Source organism: Macrosteles quadrilineatus, unplaced genomic scaffold (genome assembly GCF_028750875.1).
Source record: "Macrosteles quadrilineatus isolate MER2022 unplaced genomic scaffold, UCM_ALF_1.0 Scaffold_2__2_contigs__length_208266976, whole genome shotgun sequence".
Classification (NCBI taxonomy): Eukaryota; Metazoa; Arthropoda; class Insecta; order Hemiptera; family Cicadellidae; genus Macrosteles; species Macrosteles quadrilineatus.
The window spans coordinates 116,692,513-116,711,814 of NW_026542595.1; the positions used below are offsets into that span (position 1 = coordinate 116,692,513).

A 19,302-nucleotide genomic window follows, 5' to 3' on the forward strand; every position below is an offset into this window, starting at 1 on the left:
AAAATAAGGTTAACCTTCTCAAAGAAATGTAATTCAACGTATTACAATTTGTACTAATGACTTGCCAAATTTTGTGTTAAGGACGAGAAAAGGAAAATGCAACTTATTACCCATTACAAAATGTAATTTAGTTCGTAGATTTACCTCATGACGTAAAATAAAATTTTATGAATGTACAATTTTACCATTAGACTAGATAGTTAAGTTGTTGTTGTATAGTGTTATTATTTATTTATTTATTTAATTTGTTTAAAGACTTGTGAATAGAGAAATGTAATAAAATATAAATAAACCGTTATTGAATTGTTTATGAATATACTTTTATACCTTTAGAAAAAAATTAGATTAATATGCTAGCTCCGCTCAATATTGCAAGCAGACAACTGCATTGTACACCTAGTTATTTATATGCTTTATAGTGACTGTAGGAAAAATATAATGTGTAACACGAGTGCAAAAGGCCTTTGCTGCACTCTAGTCTAGACCATTCCGCACGAGCCGCAGGCGAGTGCGTAAACATTGCTCTCGTGTGCAGCAAAGTGCCACTTTGCTCACTAGTTACAAAAATAACTATTTCAGGTTATTGTTATGTGTTAAATCAAATTAATCAAGTCTTGTTTTTATAAACAAATGTACGATGTCTTTTGCAATAACATCCATTCCTATAATACGAGAAGTAGTATAAATGTCCATATTGATCAAGTTAGGTTATCTAAACTTTATGAATCCATTCATGTGTTGGTGGTTTTAATTAAATTTGCACAGTTTTAGTCTTCCAGCTAATAATTTACTAAACCAATTCAAGAATTTTTAGCCCTCAAAATTTCAAATTCAAGCCATCTTTGAATGGCTGCCATTTTCGGCTCGATTAGTTTCCAATTCAATATGCTAAGTTTGAATCTTCGAGCATTATTAATAATAAAAATATTCCGCCGTTCCGAGACTTTTCACTATCCCTTTATAAATAGCCATTTAATCACGGATTATAAACGCTACCACAAATAGAGTGCGGTGGAAAAATCCACTAGTGAAAGTAGCGTGTAAGGTCAAGAGACTAGAGTCGACACTGTTGTCACGTTCCACTGATGAGTAATGGCGGTCGGCGCCATTAAATGACTTCACGGTCAGTCGATGCGTATATCTAGTGCGGCCTTGTGCAAATGGTATCAGTCAACTACACTTCCCATCGGCGAGTCAGTGAGCGTTTGGTTTCCTAGCAAAAGTATCGCAACCTGCAAAATAGACAAGGTATGTATTTTTACAAAAGATTCATTTTATTTCCTTACTTACTTTTATTTATTTATACACACCGTAGTATTATAAGACTAGGTGAAACCCGTCGAAATCGACGGTTAATTACTTTTAAGGTTTACGAAGATTCTTCTACTTAGTCAAATAGAGTGTTTGATATTATTATTATATTAAGTGTTTGAATATTGCCAAAATCCTAAAAATGTAACTCTATTCATTGAGTAAAAAACCAGGGCAAAACAATAATGACAATTGCTTATGTTACAAAATGTGGCTTATTGCCTTATTGCATACACAATATTTCCGATACTTCATCAAAGTTAATATTACTAAGATAACTGGTCCCATTTCGTTTTGGAACATTCTTCAGATAGTATTCGAATTGTAATTATGGATCGCCGTATGTGTTGGTAAACACAACCTAAATTTTATCAGCAGTAGGCAGATTTAATAATTTTTTAATTTGATAAAAATATCTGCCTATTCAGAAATCAGGAAAAGTCTTACTTCAAGGAGAGGAATACCTTCAAGCTGTGCAAGTTATTGTCATAATCGAAAAGCAGTGCTTTACAAAAACCTCCTTCAAAACCAGCAAATGGGCTAAGGTCGCAATAGACCACTGCATATAATCATAAGAGCACATTTTAGGCAAAATTCCCGTTTTCCATTGTTATTAGTTACAACATGAGCAATAGGTGATAAGCTGGATTATGAATGTCACAATTCATAATCATTTAGTTGGTGTGGACTTTTTCATAGTACCCTATAGAATTTGAGCAGTTTTATAAGTTCCTATCCAAAGTATTTCTTCTTTTATAAGTTCTATTACTTGGTAAGTTTTTTTTGGCTGCTACTATTCACTTTAAAAAATATTTCCTGATGATCCTTTTAAATGGGTTTTGTTCGAGGTTGGATGTAGCACCACGGCGGTCTAGTATTGCCGCTCTGTATCCGTCAAATGTTCTATATTGGGAGGGCGATGCAAGCGGTCACGTTCCCTCCGGCCATTCACAGTTCTTTGTCATAGGTGGCATTTAATTTTAAATTGAAATAAAACACGAAAGCTAACCAAACAACAGAAAACAACGCTACAAATAATTGTTTATACACATTGTAATTGCATGATAAAATGGTAAGGTAACGGGTAACTGCACTGCAAATTTGCACTTTTAAACATTCACTTTATCATACCGAACTATAGTTTTGGTTATAGTTCGGTATGATAATAACATGATAATTCAGTAAAATACTATGTAAGGTAAATCAATTTAACTGTTACAAAAAAAATATCTGTTATCAAGTCTTGCTAAGAAATACTGAATAACTTCTTGATCAGCATAGTACGTGTTATTAAATTACCTGAAAAACAAACAAATTATACGTCTAATAACACTAGAAATAATATATTTACACTTATACTGTTGAATCACAAGATGGTAAATACTGTACATATGAAAGATGGTAAGTGGTGATCGATTTCGATTGGACACTCCAATCATCATCAGACCCAATAGGCGAATAATTGAATTTCATATGCATTTACCGTCTTGTGATTCAACAGTATAAGTGTAAATATTTTATTACTAGTGTTATTAGACGTATAATTTGTTTGTTTTATCAGGTAAGAAATACTTTATTATGAACCAGACTTAGTAAACAGATGTTAAAATAAAAATAAAAATTTCGGCTTTGCCCTGGGAGTAATAAGTCCTGCAGTCTGAGGTTAACCTTAAGGCCGGGCGCGCACTATCCCGACCACGACCTCGACCACGACCAAACGCCCGACCGGTGGTTGTCATTCACCATGCGACCAGAGCACGACCCGACCACGACCCGACCAAGGCAACGAATGTTTTACAATTCAGTGTCAAGATGATTGTTGAAGAAGTAGTTGTTATGGTGCATTTGTATTGTAAGTACGTTAAGCGGAAGAAGACACTATACTGGGTATATCCAATGTTAACTGTTAGGTCTGAAAGGGCATTTTGCAACATTTTATGAAGAGCTACGTCAATATGAAGACAGGTTTCAAAAGTGTCAAAATCCTGCGACATTTTACCAAATGAGTCACTTCACAGACCGGCGCAAAAAACTAGTGCTCACCGTTTGATTAGTCTAGGAATACTCGGGGTTGAGTGGTGTACTGGTCGGGTCGGAGGCAAGTCGGGGGTAGTGCGCGTCGTCCCATTACATTGTGTGCTATTTTTGGCTGCAACGACCAGCGGGTCGGGCCCGACCAAACTGGAAAATTTTGGTCGTGCGACCAGGGCCCGACCAGGGTCCGACCAGCCGACCAGTGCGCGCTGTTCCATTTATTCCTATTATAAAACTGGTCGTGTCCGACCAGTCGGAGTCGTGGTCGTGGTCGTGGTCGGGATAGTGCGCGCCGGCCCTAAGAACTATTCCAAACTACGCCCGCGACTTTTCCGAAAATTTAGCCCTTAAATGTACTCAAGTTATGCTCTTTCTTAATATTCGGACGTATTTCCACATCTACGTGAAAATACCTTTAATTTGACACCTCAAACGTTAGGAAGGTTTGAGACAATTACTGAGAGCAAAAATATCGGATATTTGAAAATTTTCAGGGTATCACAATAGGTCGGAGTTTTGATAGTGACATCAGCATATAGATCATGTATGTATGAAACTGAGTCAGGGTATTTCTGTGCTTCGGAAACTGGCTCGCTTTGCATCGATTGATATACTTTTAACTGCTTATTATGGTATTATTTATCCGTTTATATCCTATGGGGTGTCCATTTGGGGTTGTGAGAGCACCAAATCCAAGTCAGTGTTTGGGCTTCAGAAGAAAGCTATACGATGTATTTTTAATGTTTCATCCAGAACCTCATGTAGCAACCTTTTCTGGTCCAACAAACTTTTAACTTTCCCATCGATTTATCTTTTTAAAACATTATCATTTTTGCACAAAAACTATCATCTTTTTCATCAGTTTTTTCCATCTCACAATTATGGAACAAGAAGTAAGCCCAGATGCATTATGAATATCCCGCCACACTCCACAGCATTTTTCAGCATCATTAAAAATATTCAGCAATAGTTATTTTCAACAATCACCCATCAAGTTTAAGATCTATTCAAGATTACGTAGTATTTAGGAAGAGGCTGAAATGATTTCTAATTGGAAAAACGTATTACTCAGTAAATGTCTTTTTAACTGATAAGTTTGAACATGTATAATTATTTTTTAGAGGGATTGTTTTATTTAGTTGTAATTTTGTAATTTTGACTTGGCACTTGTAACTATGTCTACATGCTGAATGAAGAATTTGAATTTGAATTTGACAAAATGTCAGAGATTTAAAACTGATGACAAAATTCCTTGGAAAAGTACGGGAAACCCTGACACAAAACTGTCGGAGATTTCTACTCGATAAAATTATCGGAGTTGCAAAATAGGTCAAAGTTTTAAGGGTGATAAAATTTCAGAGATTTTACATTGATAAAGTGACCTTGCAAAAGTATCGGAAACCTAGACGTCCAAACTATTGGATTCTCAATTTGTATTCTGATATTTCCTTAGGTAACTATCTGAAATAAACGGTATCAGCAATCTGACACATACTTTCTCCCATTGGCTTGTCAACAACCTTTATCATAGCTGAATGGTGGGAATAACTATGACAATTAGGGGGAAGTCACACAAGTTGTAATTACTTTCGAATCGTACTTTTCACAGCAATGGGGTTTGTACAATTTCGTTTAGAATCACAAGGACAATAAATAATTTAAATTAAAATCAATCCAGTTGGTTTTTTTTTTTATTTTCCCGTTTTTTATGGGTTTTATAAAAGAAAATCACATGAATTACGATAACCCTGGAACAGTAATTTTTACAGAGGTAGCAGTTGTACCGTGATATTTACAGTTAAAAGGACTGTACATGATACATTTATATGGAAATCATTCGGGCAATATTTGTGAAAATTAGATTTTTTGCTATTTTATGGGTTTTATGGGAAAATCACCATTGAAAGTCAAACACACACACACACACACACAAACATCACTTCAAAACCCACTTTTCTGGGTTCAGTGGGACCCAAAACGGATATAATCACCCAAAACTCAAACTCGAAAATGTTGACGAAAACAATACTTTCTCCTTGTACTATTATAGGGGGAGAAATTAAAATTAGAATCAAGGTTATAGGCATATTAATTTTTACTAATAATAATGCATTTTTTATGTTTGTATTGCATTTTTAAGACATTAAAGTTTGCCGTTAAAAAGAATAATTTTATTTATTGACAGTTATTTTGTAACTATTTTACAATATATACTATGCAGGAAATTTGGTACCGAATACACCAATTATAGCTACTTAACGGAATGTTATTTATAATTTTAGTAGTAAGTTTGTAGGTTTATGTTCTTATGAGATGAATATAAAGCAGTAAAATAAAATTTTGGATAAAGGTTTACATTTTTTTGTCATCTCCTATTTATACACTATTATAAACAATTTTCTTTAGGATAGTTTTTTTAACAGCCCTGCCAGTTTTTACAAATAATAATGTATTTCGTGTTTATATTGGAGTTTCGTATGACAAGTTATTGTCGTTAATAACAACAAAAAAGGTAAAAACAACAAACATTATAGTATGCAATATAACGCTTCAACTATTTTCGTAAGAATTTGTATTAACTGTATAAACAAGTTGTTTTCATGACGAGGAAAACTTTCTATTTGCGTTGTGGACCGGTTTGTGACTCACTGCAAAGCCATTTGTTGTAAGCTGACATATCTAAGCTGGATTTTAGATCAAATTTAATGTGCAGTGATATAATACAGGTCTCGACTGCTTTTAACCAAGAAACCTTCTAACTCACGAATACTAGAACAGAAACGGTATGGATCATAAACATATGACGTAACTGGCCTGAATTCTAAACTAATAACATTAACATATGGTTTAGACTGTTCCGTTTAAGCATTAGTAATAGCTATTTACCTTACAAGTGTAGTAAGAGCGTTTTTACATCACGCAGGTGAATGTTGTGCAACGAGCGGAAGCGAATTGCATAATTTACCGAAGTGATGTAAACACGCTCTTGCGTAACGTGTAACGTACAAGATTTTACCTGACCCGACAATATACAGGAGGTTACGAACAATATTTTTCATTATCCATTTCACTCATCTTCTAACAGTAACGTTCATTTACAAACAAAAGCTAGGCTGGGAAAATTCTTCAAAACATAACAATAAAATTCAAGCGCACAGCTGATTTCTAGCGTTGAACGTCGTTGGCTCCATAGAGGTATATTTTTTAAGTTAAGCACTCAATGTTATTTAAATGGGTTTCATTACATCACCGAGTGAGTTTTTTTCAACTTTACATCACTCGAGAAGTAACGAAGTTATATACATCACGCTTGGGATAGGGAAGTTTAACATGGCGGGTTAGGTAAATTATGTTTACTTTCGGGTCAGCAACAAATTTTTTATGATCTAACCTCTAATATCTAATCTCTAACCTAATTAATTATTGTAGTAAACATCTGTACCCAAATAGGATATTTAGTTAAAAAAAAAAAAAAAAAAAAAAAAAAAAAAAACAGTACTTCCTTACAGCAAAGTGAAGTTTTTTTGTGATTTACAATATGAAATTATTTAGGTCGTGCTTTTTGCATAACATGAGAAAACCAATCTTTTACCATAGTGTGTTGATTTTTCGTGTTTTTCTTCTTTTTATGAAGCATAAAGCTCATTTTGCAAACTTCCTAACCAATGGAAAGTTTGCCAAACTGTACTCTTGTTTCTACTTTCAGGAACTGGATTTATAGCATCAATGTTGTGCATAAATGAATAATTTTAATAGAACAGTTGTCCCGATTAAACATTTGATTGTTTGTAGATGAAATGGTGTTGGCATGATAGTTGCACAGGATCGTCATGTGCTTTTATGGAAGAACCTATTGACTTCATATAAGGAGATGCACACACATTTATTTTCTTTAAAAATTGTGTTGTATACATGTAAATCATGTACGCTTTTTCCGTAAAGTTTGCTGGACTGTTAATCCGCTCTTACAGTACAGTGAAACCTCGATAACAAATGTAATTTTATTGAATTACAAAACATCCTTGAATAATTATTACCCTTAATTACATGTTATTGCAAACCTCGATAAGAAGTCACAACCTTGATATCAAGTAATATTTCGATAATACCCATGAGAGCTGGTCCCGGGATGGGATAGAGAGTACCGGGATAGGTCCAGGGGGCTGACGCCCGATTGCACCGATGGTCGAAGAAATTTTCAAGGGTCCTAATCCCTCGACCGCCATTGCCCGCCGATTGCCCTGAAGGTCAAAATATGCCTCCCCCGCACTACCAAACAAGACCCTTTGCCCACTTTCTATTTGAGTTTACTTGCCAGCGTCTTGTTTTTTGTCCACCTAAGGCCGGTTTTATGCACCGCGACAGTCGCGAGTCGCGGCGCGACTGTCGCGGTGCGACTCAAGTTCTATTGAGTTAAATGGGAGCATTTATGCACCGCGAAAGTGACAAACTGTCGCGTGAGTGAATCGGCGATCTCTAAATACCCGCGACAGGTTTTAGAATCGCAGCTTCAAAAAATTTGTCGCGCGCGGTTCAATTTTCTTATGTAATGGCATTTACAAGAGGGTTAACCCAATTCAAGCTGTAAATTTGATGTGTTGTATAAATAAACGGGTTTTTGTCGTCAACGTGTATGACACTACAGGGTCTTATTTTAACAACTTAATTATCACTCCTACATCACAAACACAACACACAACATTGGATTGAGAACTGACTTAGTTCTTTAATCCCCCCACCACCGGATGTGGGTTTACGCGACAAAAAAGTGTCGCTGTCGCGTGACCGATCGGTCAGCCGCAATAAATGTAGTTGCATAAAACCGGCCTAAAAGCTACACAAGTAGGTAGGCTAGTGTTCAGCTATCTTGTTGACGACATGATTGATTTTAAAATATTGATCACACCAATGCAGATTGTATTGAAGTAATACTAATCAAATGATCTATTCATATTTTCAAAATAGTGTAAGAATATTATATTGAGCCATCTAATAGTCTACAATAAATAATGTGTTATTTCAACATCTACTTTCATATTTCCGTATTTCGTATCATGCTACGGTCCAACTCTCAAATCAGCCTAATGTTTCAAAGTTAATGGTCTTTGTGAATATTCTTTTAAAACGCTCACTTAAAGTAAACTTCAACCCAGATTGAGGATTCCGTCTCCCGAGCGCCGCGTCTCTCCAGCGCCGAACGGGTTACCTTGCATAATCTGACAGTTTTGACAGTTGAATTGGAATTCACAAAAGCAACGAACCGCAGTTAAGTCGTGTGTCCGATTGAGCATTGTAGGCGGGTAGGCCTAGATCAGCAGTCTATCTTGAATTTAGCCACTTTTAGAATACTAGAATGATTTGGTTTAACCACAGACGTTAAAAACAGACAATAGATCATTATACTTTGTCTATGGTTTAACATTACAAATCAAGTCCATTAATATAAAAAGCGGCCTTCTGGCTTTTTTATTTAATCACTTTGACATAAACAAAATTATGAACAACTAATGTTGAAAAGTTAATACACACTCTAAACTTAAGGAACTAAAGGAACAGTTTTGTAAAAAGGTTAAACCAACAAATATATTCATTATTCTCGGGGGCACGAAATTAAGCAGGCGGCAACACTTTAAACTCTAAAAATCTACGGATCTAATCACTTAGACTGACATGTGAAAGAGGCGAGAACCTAATAAATTTGTCGTTGATAAAATATGAAAATAGAAAAAAGTTCCCGAACCAATAATTTGAATAAAATATGCAATAGGCCTAATTTGATTTTTTAATCCAAATTCCAATTGTATTTATTTTTAATTTTCCAATTTTTTAGTGAAAAATTAATTAGGTCCTCACCTCTCCCACTAGTATTTCAATGCTATTAGATCTGTGCCAAAAAGCTAACACACTATTTATTATAATACCTTTAGCATGAACTTTAACATTGAAATCCTTTTAAAATATAACTACCACCCGTTATAATTTGGTACAACCATATTGCACATGCAATTATTGCATGCTATGTTTAGAACTGGCATTGTTATAAAATTGTTTTTAAATAATATATTTCCAAGAACCTTTAATTAAACTAAACTCTGCATATCAGATGAAAAGTAAAAATCTGTTTGCCTTCTACAGTACATTATTTATAGACTCATATTTGTTTGTTTGAAGTGTTGTGACCAGACAAAGTTCTTGTTTAAATTAGTCAAATAGTACAGTACAATGGTCAGAAAAACAAGTGACTGTTCCGGCACTATCATTGTTAGTTGTAAACAGATAATAGTTTAGCTCACGCAGCTGAGAGTAAAGTCAGTATCAGTCTCAGTAGACTGCCCCCTGGGGTTAACACCTCTCGCGTTGTTTCATTTGTTTCAAGTTTTAAATTATTATTGGGACTTAGAAGAAATTGTTACAGTTTTGCCTTATATTTGAAAGTGTTATATATTATTCAGTGTTGAGAAGTTAAATAAATTAGTCTTTCTCGAACAGTTTTAATATTTCTTGTGTCGAATTTGGGTTCTAATCCTTAACCGTTAATCAACCCGCGGCTCAACCAAAGCTCCCAACCACCTACCAAAGCCAGCATCCCACTTGGCACAACAACAGAATGCATTGGGCATTAATATAGTCAATGATGAACTTGGAAATTAAAACACTGCCACAATTCAATTATGCTCGATGCTAAATAAGAATAATAATACTAGGCTGGAAACTAAATATTAAATTCAGTTTCTTTAAATGTTTGTGTTTTCTCCGTTATATTGATCTCATGATAACTTTACTACATTACAGTATTATCGAATCAACTGCGATCCGCACATCACCCGCGGCACACACATATGCTGGACTCATCGAAGTATATTTACACGTATACCTCGATGGCTGTACAGTACTTCACTTCTCAATTTTTCATGTTGAATCACAAGTTTCCCCTTACAACCACTTTTTTCTTTCACACACTGCCACACAACACTACCGTACCGTCCTTGTTGCACCTCTTTTTTCTGTATGAGTACCCACCCATAACTAAACATGAATTACCCTTTTAGGTTTCAGCTAGTTCCACGGCAACTAGTCACTGAACCTGTTAACACAAACTTTCCACTTCAAATGCCAAATTTTTAATTTTTTCGCCCTGTTTGGGATTTTTGACCCAACTACATTCCATGAGCCATTGCACCCCTAAGTTGTACTAAAGTCAGTTTCAATTTGTTTTGTCCTGTATTTTCCTTTAAATAATCTAATTACAACCACGCAACAGCTGCGAAGAAGGTATAATATGATGAAAATAGAAATGAATAATAAGGTAAACGCACCAGTAGCTGACAGTATAAGAAACTATACGCACTTAATAATCCGTGGTTTTGAATAAATAGGAACTAACGAGATATTACGGATTTTATGTGATTCTAAATTTAGTGTAGTTTTTAAATTTGTCATACAAAAAGGGGTTTTTAAATATATTTTATAACATTTTAAAACTTAATTCAACCTTTGTACGTGTTCCAGTGGCTGACAGTGAAAAAAGTGCTTGTACCAGTAGCTGACTGCCAGTTGTCCCAGTAGCTGACACTGGAACTATAAATGTACTAGCTGCTAAAACTAAGGGTTTTATAATTTATAAGACGAATAAAATCTAACTTAATAATTAAATTATAAAATCATGTAAAACGTTATTAAGAAAATTTATTTTACATATTTTAAAATAAAAAATATTTACATTTAAAAAAATATATATATTTTATATATATTTAAAAAAAATATACATTTTTTTAAAGATAATTTGGCTTATTAATTAATAAATTAAAATCATTTTATAAAAATGTGAGATTAGATAAATTATAAATAGCATGCAAATTTCGATGGGTAAACCCAATTTAATATTGTGCAAGTAGCAAATATCCGCTGTCAGCTAGTGGAACTTGTATGGCTTTTGTGTTCCAAAGCCTGACATTGATATAATTTTAAATCCAAAACCCCTAACACCCCAATTTTATCATGAAATTGTCAACAAAGGTATAATTGATAAAAATAATGAGCCTAATCATTAATACTATTTAAGAAATTTAGCGAAATGACAAAAAAACCAAACTTACCATCTTAACAATTTCATTAAGGGAATCGACTAAATGTGATGTGTACAGACAGGGTCGCTTTCAAACCACCACCATTCAGCGAGTATGGGCTAAATTTCACTGATTTGTTTGTAAACAAATCAAGAATAAACATATGTTCTTCTAACAATGCAATCATGTGTAAATATTTTTAAGAGACCACATTATAATGTAAAGAAACTCAAACTGTCAGCTTCTGGAGCACTGTCAGCTACTGGTGCATCACCTTATTAAAACTATGTCCGTGCACTAATGAAACTGTTCTCATACCTAGTGAAATTGCATTTTGAGTTTAATGAAATTATTATGATAAATATTGACTGCTTCACAGATTAAACTCATTGTAACTGGCATATTAAAAGAAAACGCATTAACCCTCGTCACTTTTGCATCACTGAGCAGACCCTTTGGTAATTTATGGCTTCGGCGCTCGGGATACTCTTTTGACTTCGGCGCTCGGGAGACTCGGCGCTCGGGAGACGCAACGGTTGAAGTTTACTTTAAGTGAGCGTTTTAAAAGAATATTCACAAAGACCATTAACTTTGAAACATTAGGCTGATTTGAGAGTTGGACCGTAGCATGATACGAAATACGGAAATATGAAAGTAGATGTTGAAATAACACATTATTTATTGTAGACTATTAGATGGCTCAATATAATATTCTTACACTATTTTGAAAATATGAATAGATCATTTGATTAGTATTACTTCAATACAATCTGCATTGGTGTGATCAATATTTTAAAATCAATCATGTCGTCAACAAGATAGCTGAACACTAGCCTACCTACTTGTGTAGCTTTTAGGCCGGTTTTATGCAACTACATTTATTGCGGCTGACCGATCGGTCACGCGACAGTGACACATTTTTGTCGCGTAAACCCACATCCCACTATTATAGTGCGCTTGACTGGTTCCCCCCTGGTTCTGCCTCACTCTGGATTGAAGTTTACTTTAAGTAAACTACATTGTTTAAACTTCCTAGACACATATATATGAGACACTTAATTGCTTACTCTCGTTAGTACCTACTTCAAAATATTTCTGTAGTGTAACAATGTGCTCTAGATAACATATTTCTATACAAACAGGCAAATAAGCTTTTGATAGTGCTGTCTTCTTGTACATCAGAGTCGTCGTATACCAATGTATTTTTACCAATTTTTACGCACGTAGGAAGTGAATGTGTTAAGTGTTTAAAAAAAATTCTGTCCCAGGCCACTACCATAAATAATATATAATTTATGTGTGAAGGTACAAAATGCAGTTTAAAGAAAATGACAGATTTCATATTAGACCAGGAATTTTCTCACTGAAATTCAATTTGGTAATCTTAATAATGGCAGTTGAGTGACACACCAAATTTTAAGTATATGGTTTATGGGGTGTGACTTGTAGTTTTCTCAAAAGTTCATGGGTACTTTGAGATTTATATATGGATTTCAGCCAAACTTAGCAAAATGTAAACAAAAGATTATTAACAAACTATCTACAATATCTAGCAAATTAAATATCACATCAAACGTTGAACGACTAGAGTTAATCCAAACTAAGGCCTATACCAAATTAAAAGAACTTAGATTTTTAGCGAATTTCCCTAAAGAGAAGTAGCTATGACTAGGTGGCACGGTAAGACTTAAGCCCGGGACCGATTTACTTTTTCATTTTGATGTCCCCAGAGGCCAAAAACACAATTCGTTAAAATTTTTATGTATGTATATATATATATCCGTTAACGCAATAACTTGAGTAACGTGAGTAATCTTTATCAGTTTTTGATGAAATTTGGTTTAAAGGTTTAAGGCGGGATAAACTTGAATGAGTTTGCGAACGTTCACGATCGGACCATGGAAACTGGGTTTTACGGGGGGTTTTATGGGGTAAAAAATAGTTTTTCTCATTTTTGACCCTCAAAACACAAAATTTCCCAATTTCTCTCTAGACCTATTTAAAGAGCTAAAAAAACAAATAATTTTTTATATCAAAGTGTTTTTGTACGGTTGTTGGTAACGGAGAAAATTTAAAAAATTTAAAATTTAAAATTCCCATGTTATTCTTATGGAGAATATTGTAAAATGTTATAGTTTGCTTATTTGTGGATATATTCTGATTAAACTTGGCAAATTTATTTATTTTATACTAAGCTATTAATACTTTACTAAAACACTCACTTTATTAGTTTCATTGTAGCAGCAAACCTAGGTACTTGTTAAACCTAATGTTATTTAAATAGATTTAATTGAAAATCAATTCAGACTTATGTAAATTCGCTTAGTCGGCATGTTTGCTGTGGCGGGGGTATATTTTACTTTATATTAATAGTTATAATATTTTACTACTGTATGAGAATAATAAATAAATCAAACTACGGTAGTTAAATTTGTACCTTATTAATGTTCGTTACCTACTAATAAAGCCAACTCACATTTAACAAATGAAACTGACCATCGGTGCAATCGGGTGATCGAAAAAAAGGGCAGAAAGGACTGTCGGCGCAATCGTATAGTGTGGGGTGGGTCTAATCCCTGACCATCGGGGCAGTCGGGCTACTCCCGTCCAGGCAGAGACGTGGTGCGGAGCGAGGATATTAATTCAGAGGGAGATGAGCTATGACAGAAGACAAAGGAATATTAGTCCGGATAGGAAAGTGAGGTTCAGTGACCCTAGGCGAGACAGGAGATGTTATACATGTGGGGCTCTCGGCTATTTTGCTCAGGAAAGGAATTTTCCAAAATACTTGAATGGCCGGGAGGGGACATTCAACCCTCCCAGGTAAATTTTGATAAACAAATTAAGAAATGTCCGTAAATGTTAGTAACAGCAATACTCCATCAAAATTTGAACAGAAGAGCTTACAACGTAAATGTATATGGACATGCTAAGGTGGGTGGTCAGTAACACTAGTTGTTTTGACGAGTTAAGAAGGTCGTAGCAGTCGCTCGTCATGTGCCCTTTGTGTCAAAGTGACTGATAAAGAAATATACTAGTTGTAATCTTGAGTGTCATGTGAGTAGTGATTGGTTAATTTAATGTACTTAACTGTTACTTACGTTTTTAGTGTAATTCCGATATGTAATTTCGTATTTTTAGGGTTTTCCAAATTATCTAGAATACTATCAACTTATTGTATACTATACTAAATTAGGAAATTAAAGAGGATTAAATTTCCTACAAGAAAAATACATAATGTAACTATTTCGGTTGAACCATTTAAAAAGATATAATAATTATCTTATTCAAATACTCCTTCCATAAGAAATACATGTAAATTTGTATTTAAAATAAATGCTAAACATGGCAAACCTATCCACCTAAGGTCAATATAACCGATATTCTTGAAATCTTTGACAAAATTTCCAGCAGTTTGACACTTTAATCATAAAAATTGTACCAAAATTAAGGCGAGGGTAGGCACACAAAAAAGTTGTAATTTAAGAAACTATTACAAATAATGTGGTTTTTGTTAGCTTGCCAACGCCTTAATTTTAGACCTTTATGATTCAAGTGTCCAATTGCTTGAAATTTTGTCAAGATTTAAAAATTACGCATTAAACCAAATTAAAATAATTAAATTAAATTACGTATGGACCGGTGTAGGCTCATTTGTAATGAAATAAAAATTAGTGGATTTTTTGTTAAAAGCGAAAAATAAGTTTTAGTGCGTAGTTTTTAAAGCCTTGACGTAATTTCCAGCAATTGGACACTTTAATCATAAAAATTGGTCTAAAATTAAGGCGTTTGCAAGCTAACAAAAACCGCATTATTTGTAATAGTTTCTTAAATTACAACTTTTTGAGTGCCTACTCTCACCTTAATTCTGGAAAAATGTTTATGATTAAAATTTCAAGCTGCTGGAAATTTTGTAAAGATTTCAATAATATCGTTTATATTGACCTTAGGTGGATAGGCTTTCGCATTTATTTTAAATACAAATTTACATGTATTTCTTACGGAAGGAGTATTTGAATAAGATATTTATTATAGGTATCTTATAAATGGTTGAACCCAAATGGTTACATTATATTATACTTTTCTTGTAGGAAATGTAATCTTCTTTAATTTCCTAATTTAGTATCCGTAAACAAAAAGTTGATAGTTTTCGAGATAATTTGGAAAAACCTAAAAATGGTATCTAACAGTGGCCATTTTGGACGCCATCTTGGATTGAAAAAAATGACACCCAAATTTTTTTGAGGTTATTCAGTTTTTGCCTTAAAAAAACACGAATCCTTATTTTATTACAAATGAGCCTGCACTATTTATTCAATACAGCAGTAGATTTTTATCGAAATATATTAGCATGAAGCAGACCTAACAATAATAAAATGCAACATTTTATTATACATGACCTGCAACACAAACCAATGAAAATATTTACCAAACCTTTTAATAATCATATTGTTTTTAGGCCTATTGTTATAAACTAATACACTTTGTTATCTCATTTTGATGAGTGCTTGCTAACTTGACAAGTTACACCTTGCTTCTTTATTAAAACTTTATTTTACAAAACTTTGCAGAATGTCTTACTTCAGAACTTCAGTAAACCTTGTACAGATACGACATGGTTTGCATTTCTCGGCAAAACATTTTAAACAACCTGAAGTCAAACTCACAAAGGATGTGTACAAGGTCAAACGTGGAAACTATTCCGTTCTTGATGATTCCCACATTAAAAAGTTTGAAAACATATTAAGTGAAGATAGAGTATTGACGGATGCTGAAGAACTGGATTCCTACAATACTGACTGGATTAAAATGGTCCGAGGTACGTGCTATATTTTTTATAACTTTTTACTAACTGTCTATCATAGTTAGCCTGTTGGGCAATTATTCCGTATATGAGAATATTCTTGTGTCTTGAGTATTTTTAAGTCGGTTTGGTAGTAGGTTGTATAATTTTTTTCCCTCTATATGTTGGGGTTCTTGCAGTTCTTTCTAGTCTATGCTGTGGTAAATTTAGGTAATTTTTCCTTCTGATATTGTAGTTATGGGTTTCAGTTCGTTTGATAGGATCCAATTTTATTGCTTGGGTTATTACTTCAACTAGGTACAAAGATGTTAATGTGAGATTTTTTTTAAAGAATGGTTTGCAACGTTCTTGATAGTGGAGATTATTAAGAGTTCTTATTGCTTCTTTCTGTAGTACAAAAATTGATTGGAAAAGGTATGTATTTGCTGCGCCCCAGGCAACAATTCCAAAACGGAGGTGCGATTCGACAAGTGCATGGTAGGCAATTTTTGTTGTATCAATGTCTGTCAGATTTGTTATTCTTCTCATAGCATAAATTGATGTGGATAGTTTTTGTCTAATGAAATCAATATGGTGTTCCCATTTTAAATTCTCATCTATTTGGATTCCCAGAAATTTAGTATGATCTGATTTGTTTGGGTTTGATTTATCTTTTTGATCTTTGTTTGAGTTTGACTTGCAGTTTATTCCTTTTAGAAGGTTTTCCGGAAAATTGTTCATGTATATGATAAAGAGGAGGGATTCGAGGATGCTTCCTTGGGGGATTCCTTGCTTCATATCTTGAAATTTTAATTTGGTTTTTAGTTCAATATTGTTTTTTATGTAGCCTATTCCAACTTGTTGTTTTCTGTTTGTGAGGTCTCTTTTGATCCATTTTTTGTGCATCATATTTTATATTGAGTGCATTTAATTAGTTTATGACGGTTTTCCAATTTAGATTGTTGAACGCTTTTTTTATGTCCAGGTAGATTCCTATGACATTGTTATTTTCTTCCCAGTTTTTATAAAATCGAAAAATAAAAAAAATGCTCTAGTAATAGATTTTTGTGGTCGAAATTCGTGTGGTTTTTCTGTTAGAAGGTTATGTTCATTTAAATGGTTTTAATATGTTGTTTAATTAAGTTTTGTTAATAGTTTTGAATTTTGATAAAATTTCTAGTGAAGATTCTTGAGGTGAAGAGATACTTGAGAATTTTGCATTTCTTCTTGTTCTTGCGATATTTCCTAAATGTAGGGGTTTTCAGCAGATCTTCCAATAGAGATAAAGTATTCGTTAAAATGTTCACTTATTTCTTCTGGGGATGAGATGATTTTGATTCCCTCCTTAAGCAAAACATTTTCTCTGTTGTATGGTTTTTAGCTAATTTCCCTATAGAGAAGTAGCTGTTACCGTAGGTGGCACGGTAAGACCTGGAGCCGGGACCGATATACTTTTTCAATTTTGATATCCCTAGAGGCCAAAATAACTATTCGTTCAAATTGTTATCTGTATATACAGTGTGAGTTTTAAATGAGTCACCCCCCTACTTTTTTACATTTCTTAAGATATCAACTCCGGACCACGTCAGATCATAGTAGAGTAGTTAAAACTTCATTTTGACTGGGTATATACAGTTTTTTTTTCAATCGTAAAGGTAGGGTTGTGACCCATCATTTCAGACTAGAATTTTACGCTGATTTAAATGCCGCAATCCGTTTTTCAAAATATTGGTCCGTTGAAAAGTTATAATGAATTTTCAAAAATTAATTTTTGAACCAGTTTTTTATAGTCTAATGTTAAAATATGACCCTAGTCTCAACAATTTGCTAGAAAAAACAGAAATCGACCAATCAATTTCGGGTCATATTTTCTTCTTTTTGACGAATTGGACATTTTCAGCCGCCATCTTGGATCCGCCATATTGGATAAAATTATTTTCAAATGTAAAGGTGGGGTTGTGACCCATCGTTTCAAACTAGATTTTTACGCTGAATTGATGCTGAAATCCGTTATTCAAAGTCTTAATCCGTTAAAAAGTTATTAGGAATTTTCGAAAATAATTTTTGTATACATTTTTAAGTGCCGCAATGTTAAAATTTTCCCCTAATCTCCTAAAGTAAGAAAATGTATATCTGTTCATAATTACATTGAGCGATTGCACCGGAAAATATACATATTTTTTTTATTCGTACAACGAAATTATTATTATTATTATTATTAAGATCCAAGATGGCGGCCGAAAATTAATTCGTAAAAAGAAGTCAATTTGACCTTACAATAATCAGAGTCTTAACTCTTAGTCTTCGTTTTCATCTAGCAAATTTAGGAGATTAGGGAAAATTTTAACATTGCGTCATTAAAAAATCTGTACAAAAATTATTTTCGAAAATTCCTAATAACTTTTTAACGGATTAAGATTTTGAAAAACAAATTGCAGTATCGTATTCAGCGTGTCCGTGAACGCGATAACTTGATTAATTTTTGTCCGATTTTGATGAAATTTGGTTTGAAGGTGTAAGGCGGGATATGAATGAGTTCGCGAACCAGCATGATGACTTTGGGAAGTGGGTTTTACGGCGGTTTTTATGGGGTATAATTGTTTTTTTTTTGTTTTTTTTACCCTCAAAGCACAAAATTCCCCCATTTCTCCCTAAACCATTTTAAAGAGCTTAAAAAAAACAAATAATTTAGTATACCAAAGAATTTTTGTACGGTTATTAGTTACGGAGAAAATTCAAAAAAATTCAAATTCCCATGTTATTCTTATGCAGAATATAGTAAAATGTAGTTTGTTTGTTTATGGAAATATTTTGATCAAACTTGGTAAACTTATTTGTTTTATACTAAGCTACTAATATTTTACAAAAAAACACACTTTATTAGTTTCCTTGTAGCAGCAAACCTAGGTACTCGTTAAACATAATGTTATTTAAATAGATTTTATTGAAAATAGATTCAGACAAAAATGGAAATTCGCTTTGTCGGCAGGTTTGCTGCGGCGGGGTATTTATTTATACGTATCTTTATTTTTGTTTTTCGATTCCTCAATTTTATATGAAATTTTGGACTTTTTCTTTAACTTTATTTCGGAGTCGTATTTCTTTTTT

At 33.5% G+C, this 19,302-nt stretch overlaps 1 protein-coding gene across 3 annotated transcripts in view; it reads left to right on the forward strand.

Moving 5' to 3' along the window:
• Nucleotides 1-1,139: 1,139 nt before the first annotated feature.
• Nucleotides 1,140-19,302, forward strand: part of LOC128985791 (D-2-hydroxyglutarate dehydrogenase, mitochondrial-like) — a 54,535-nt gene continuing 36,372 nt past the window's right edge. For 2 of the 3 annotated variants that reach the window (XR_008490073.1, XM_054405669.1), the window contains exons 1-2: nucleotides 1,140-1,248; nucleotides 15,983-16,230. Coding sequence is in view for 1 of the 3 variants with exons in the window: in XM_054405669.1 (XP_054261644.1) it covers nucleotides 15,984-16,230 (247 nt within the window). In the remaining 2 variants the exon portion in view is untranslated. The remainder of the gene's footprint in view (nucleotides 1,249-15,982; nucleotides 16,231-19,302) is intronic. The other variant, XR_008490074.1, reaches the window with a different exon arrangement.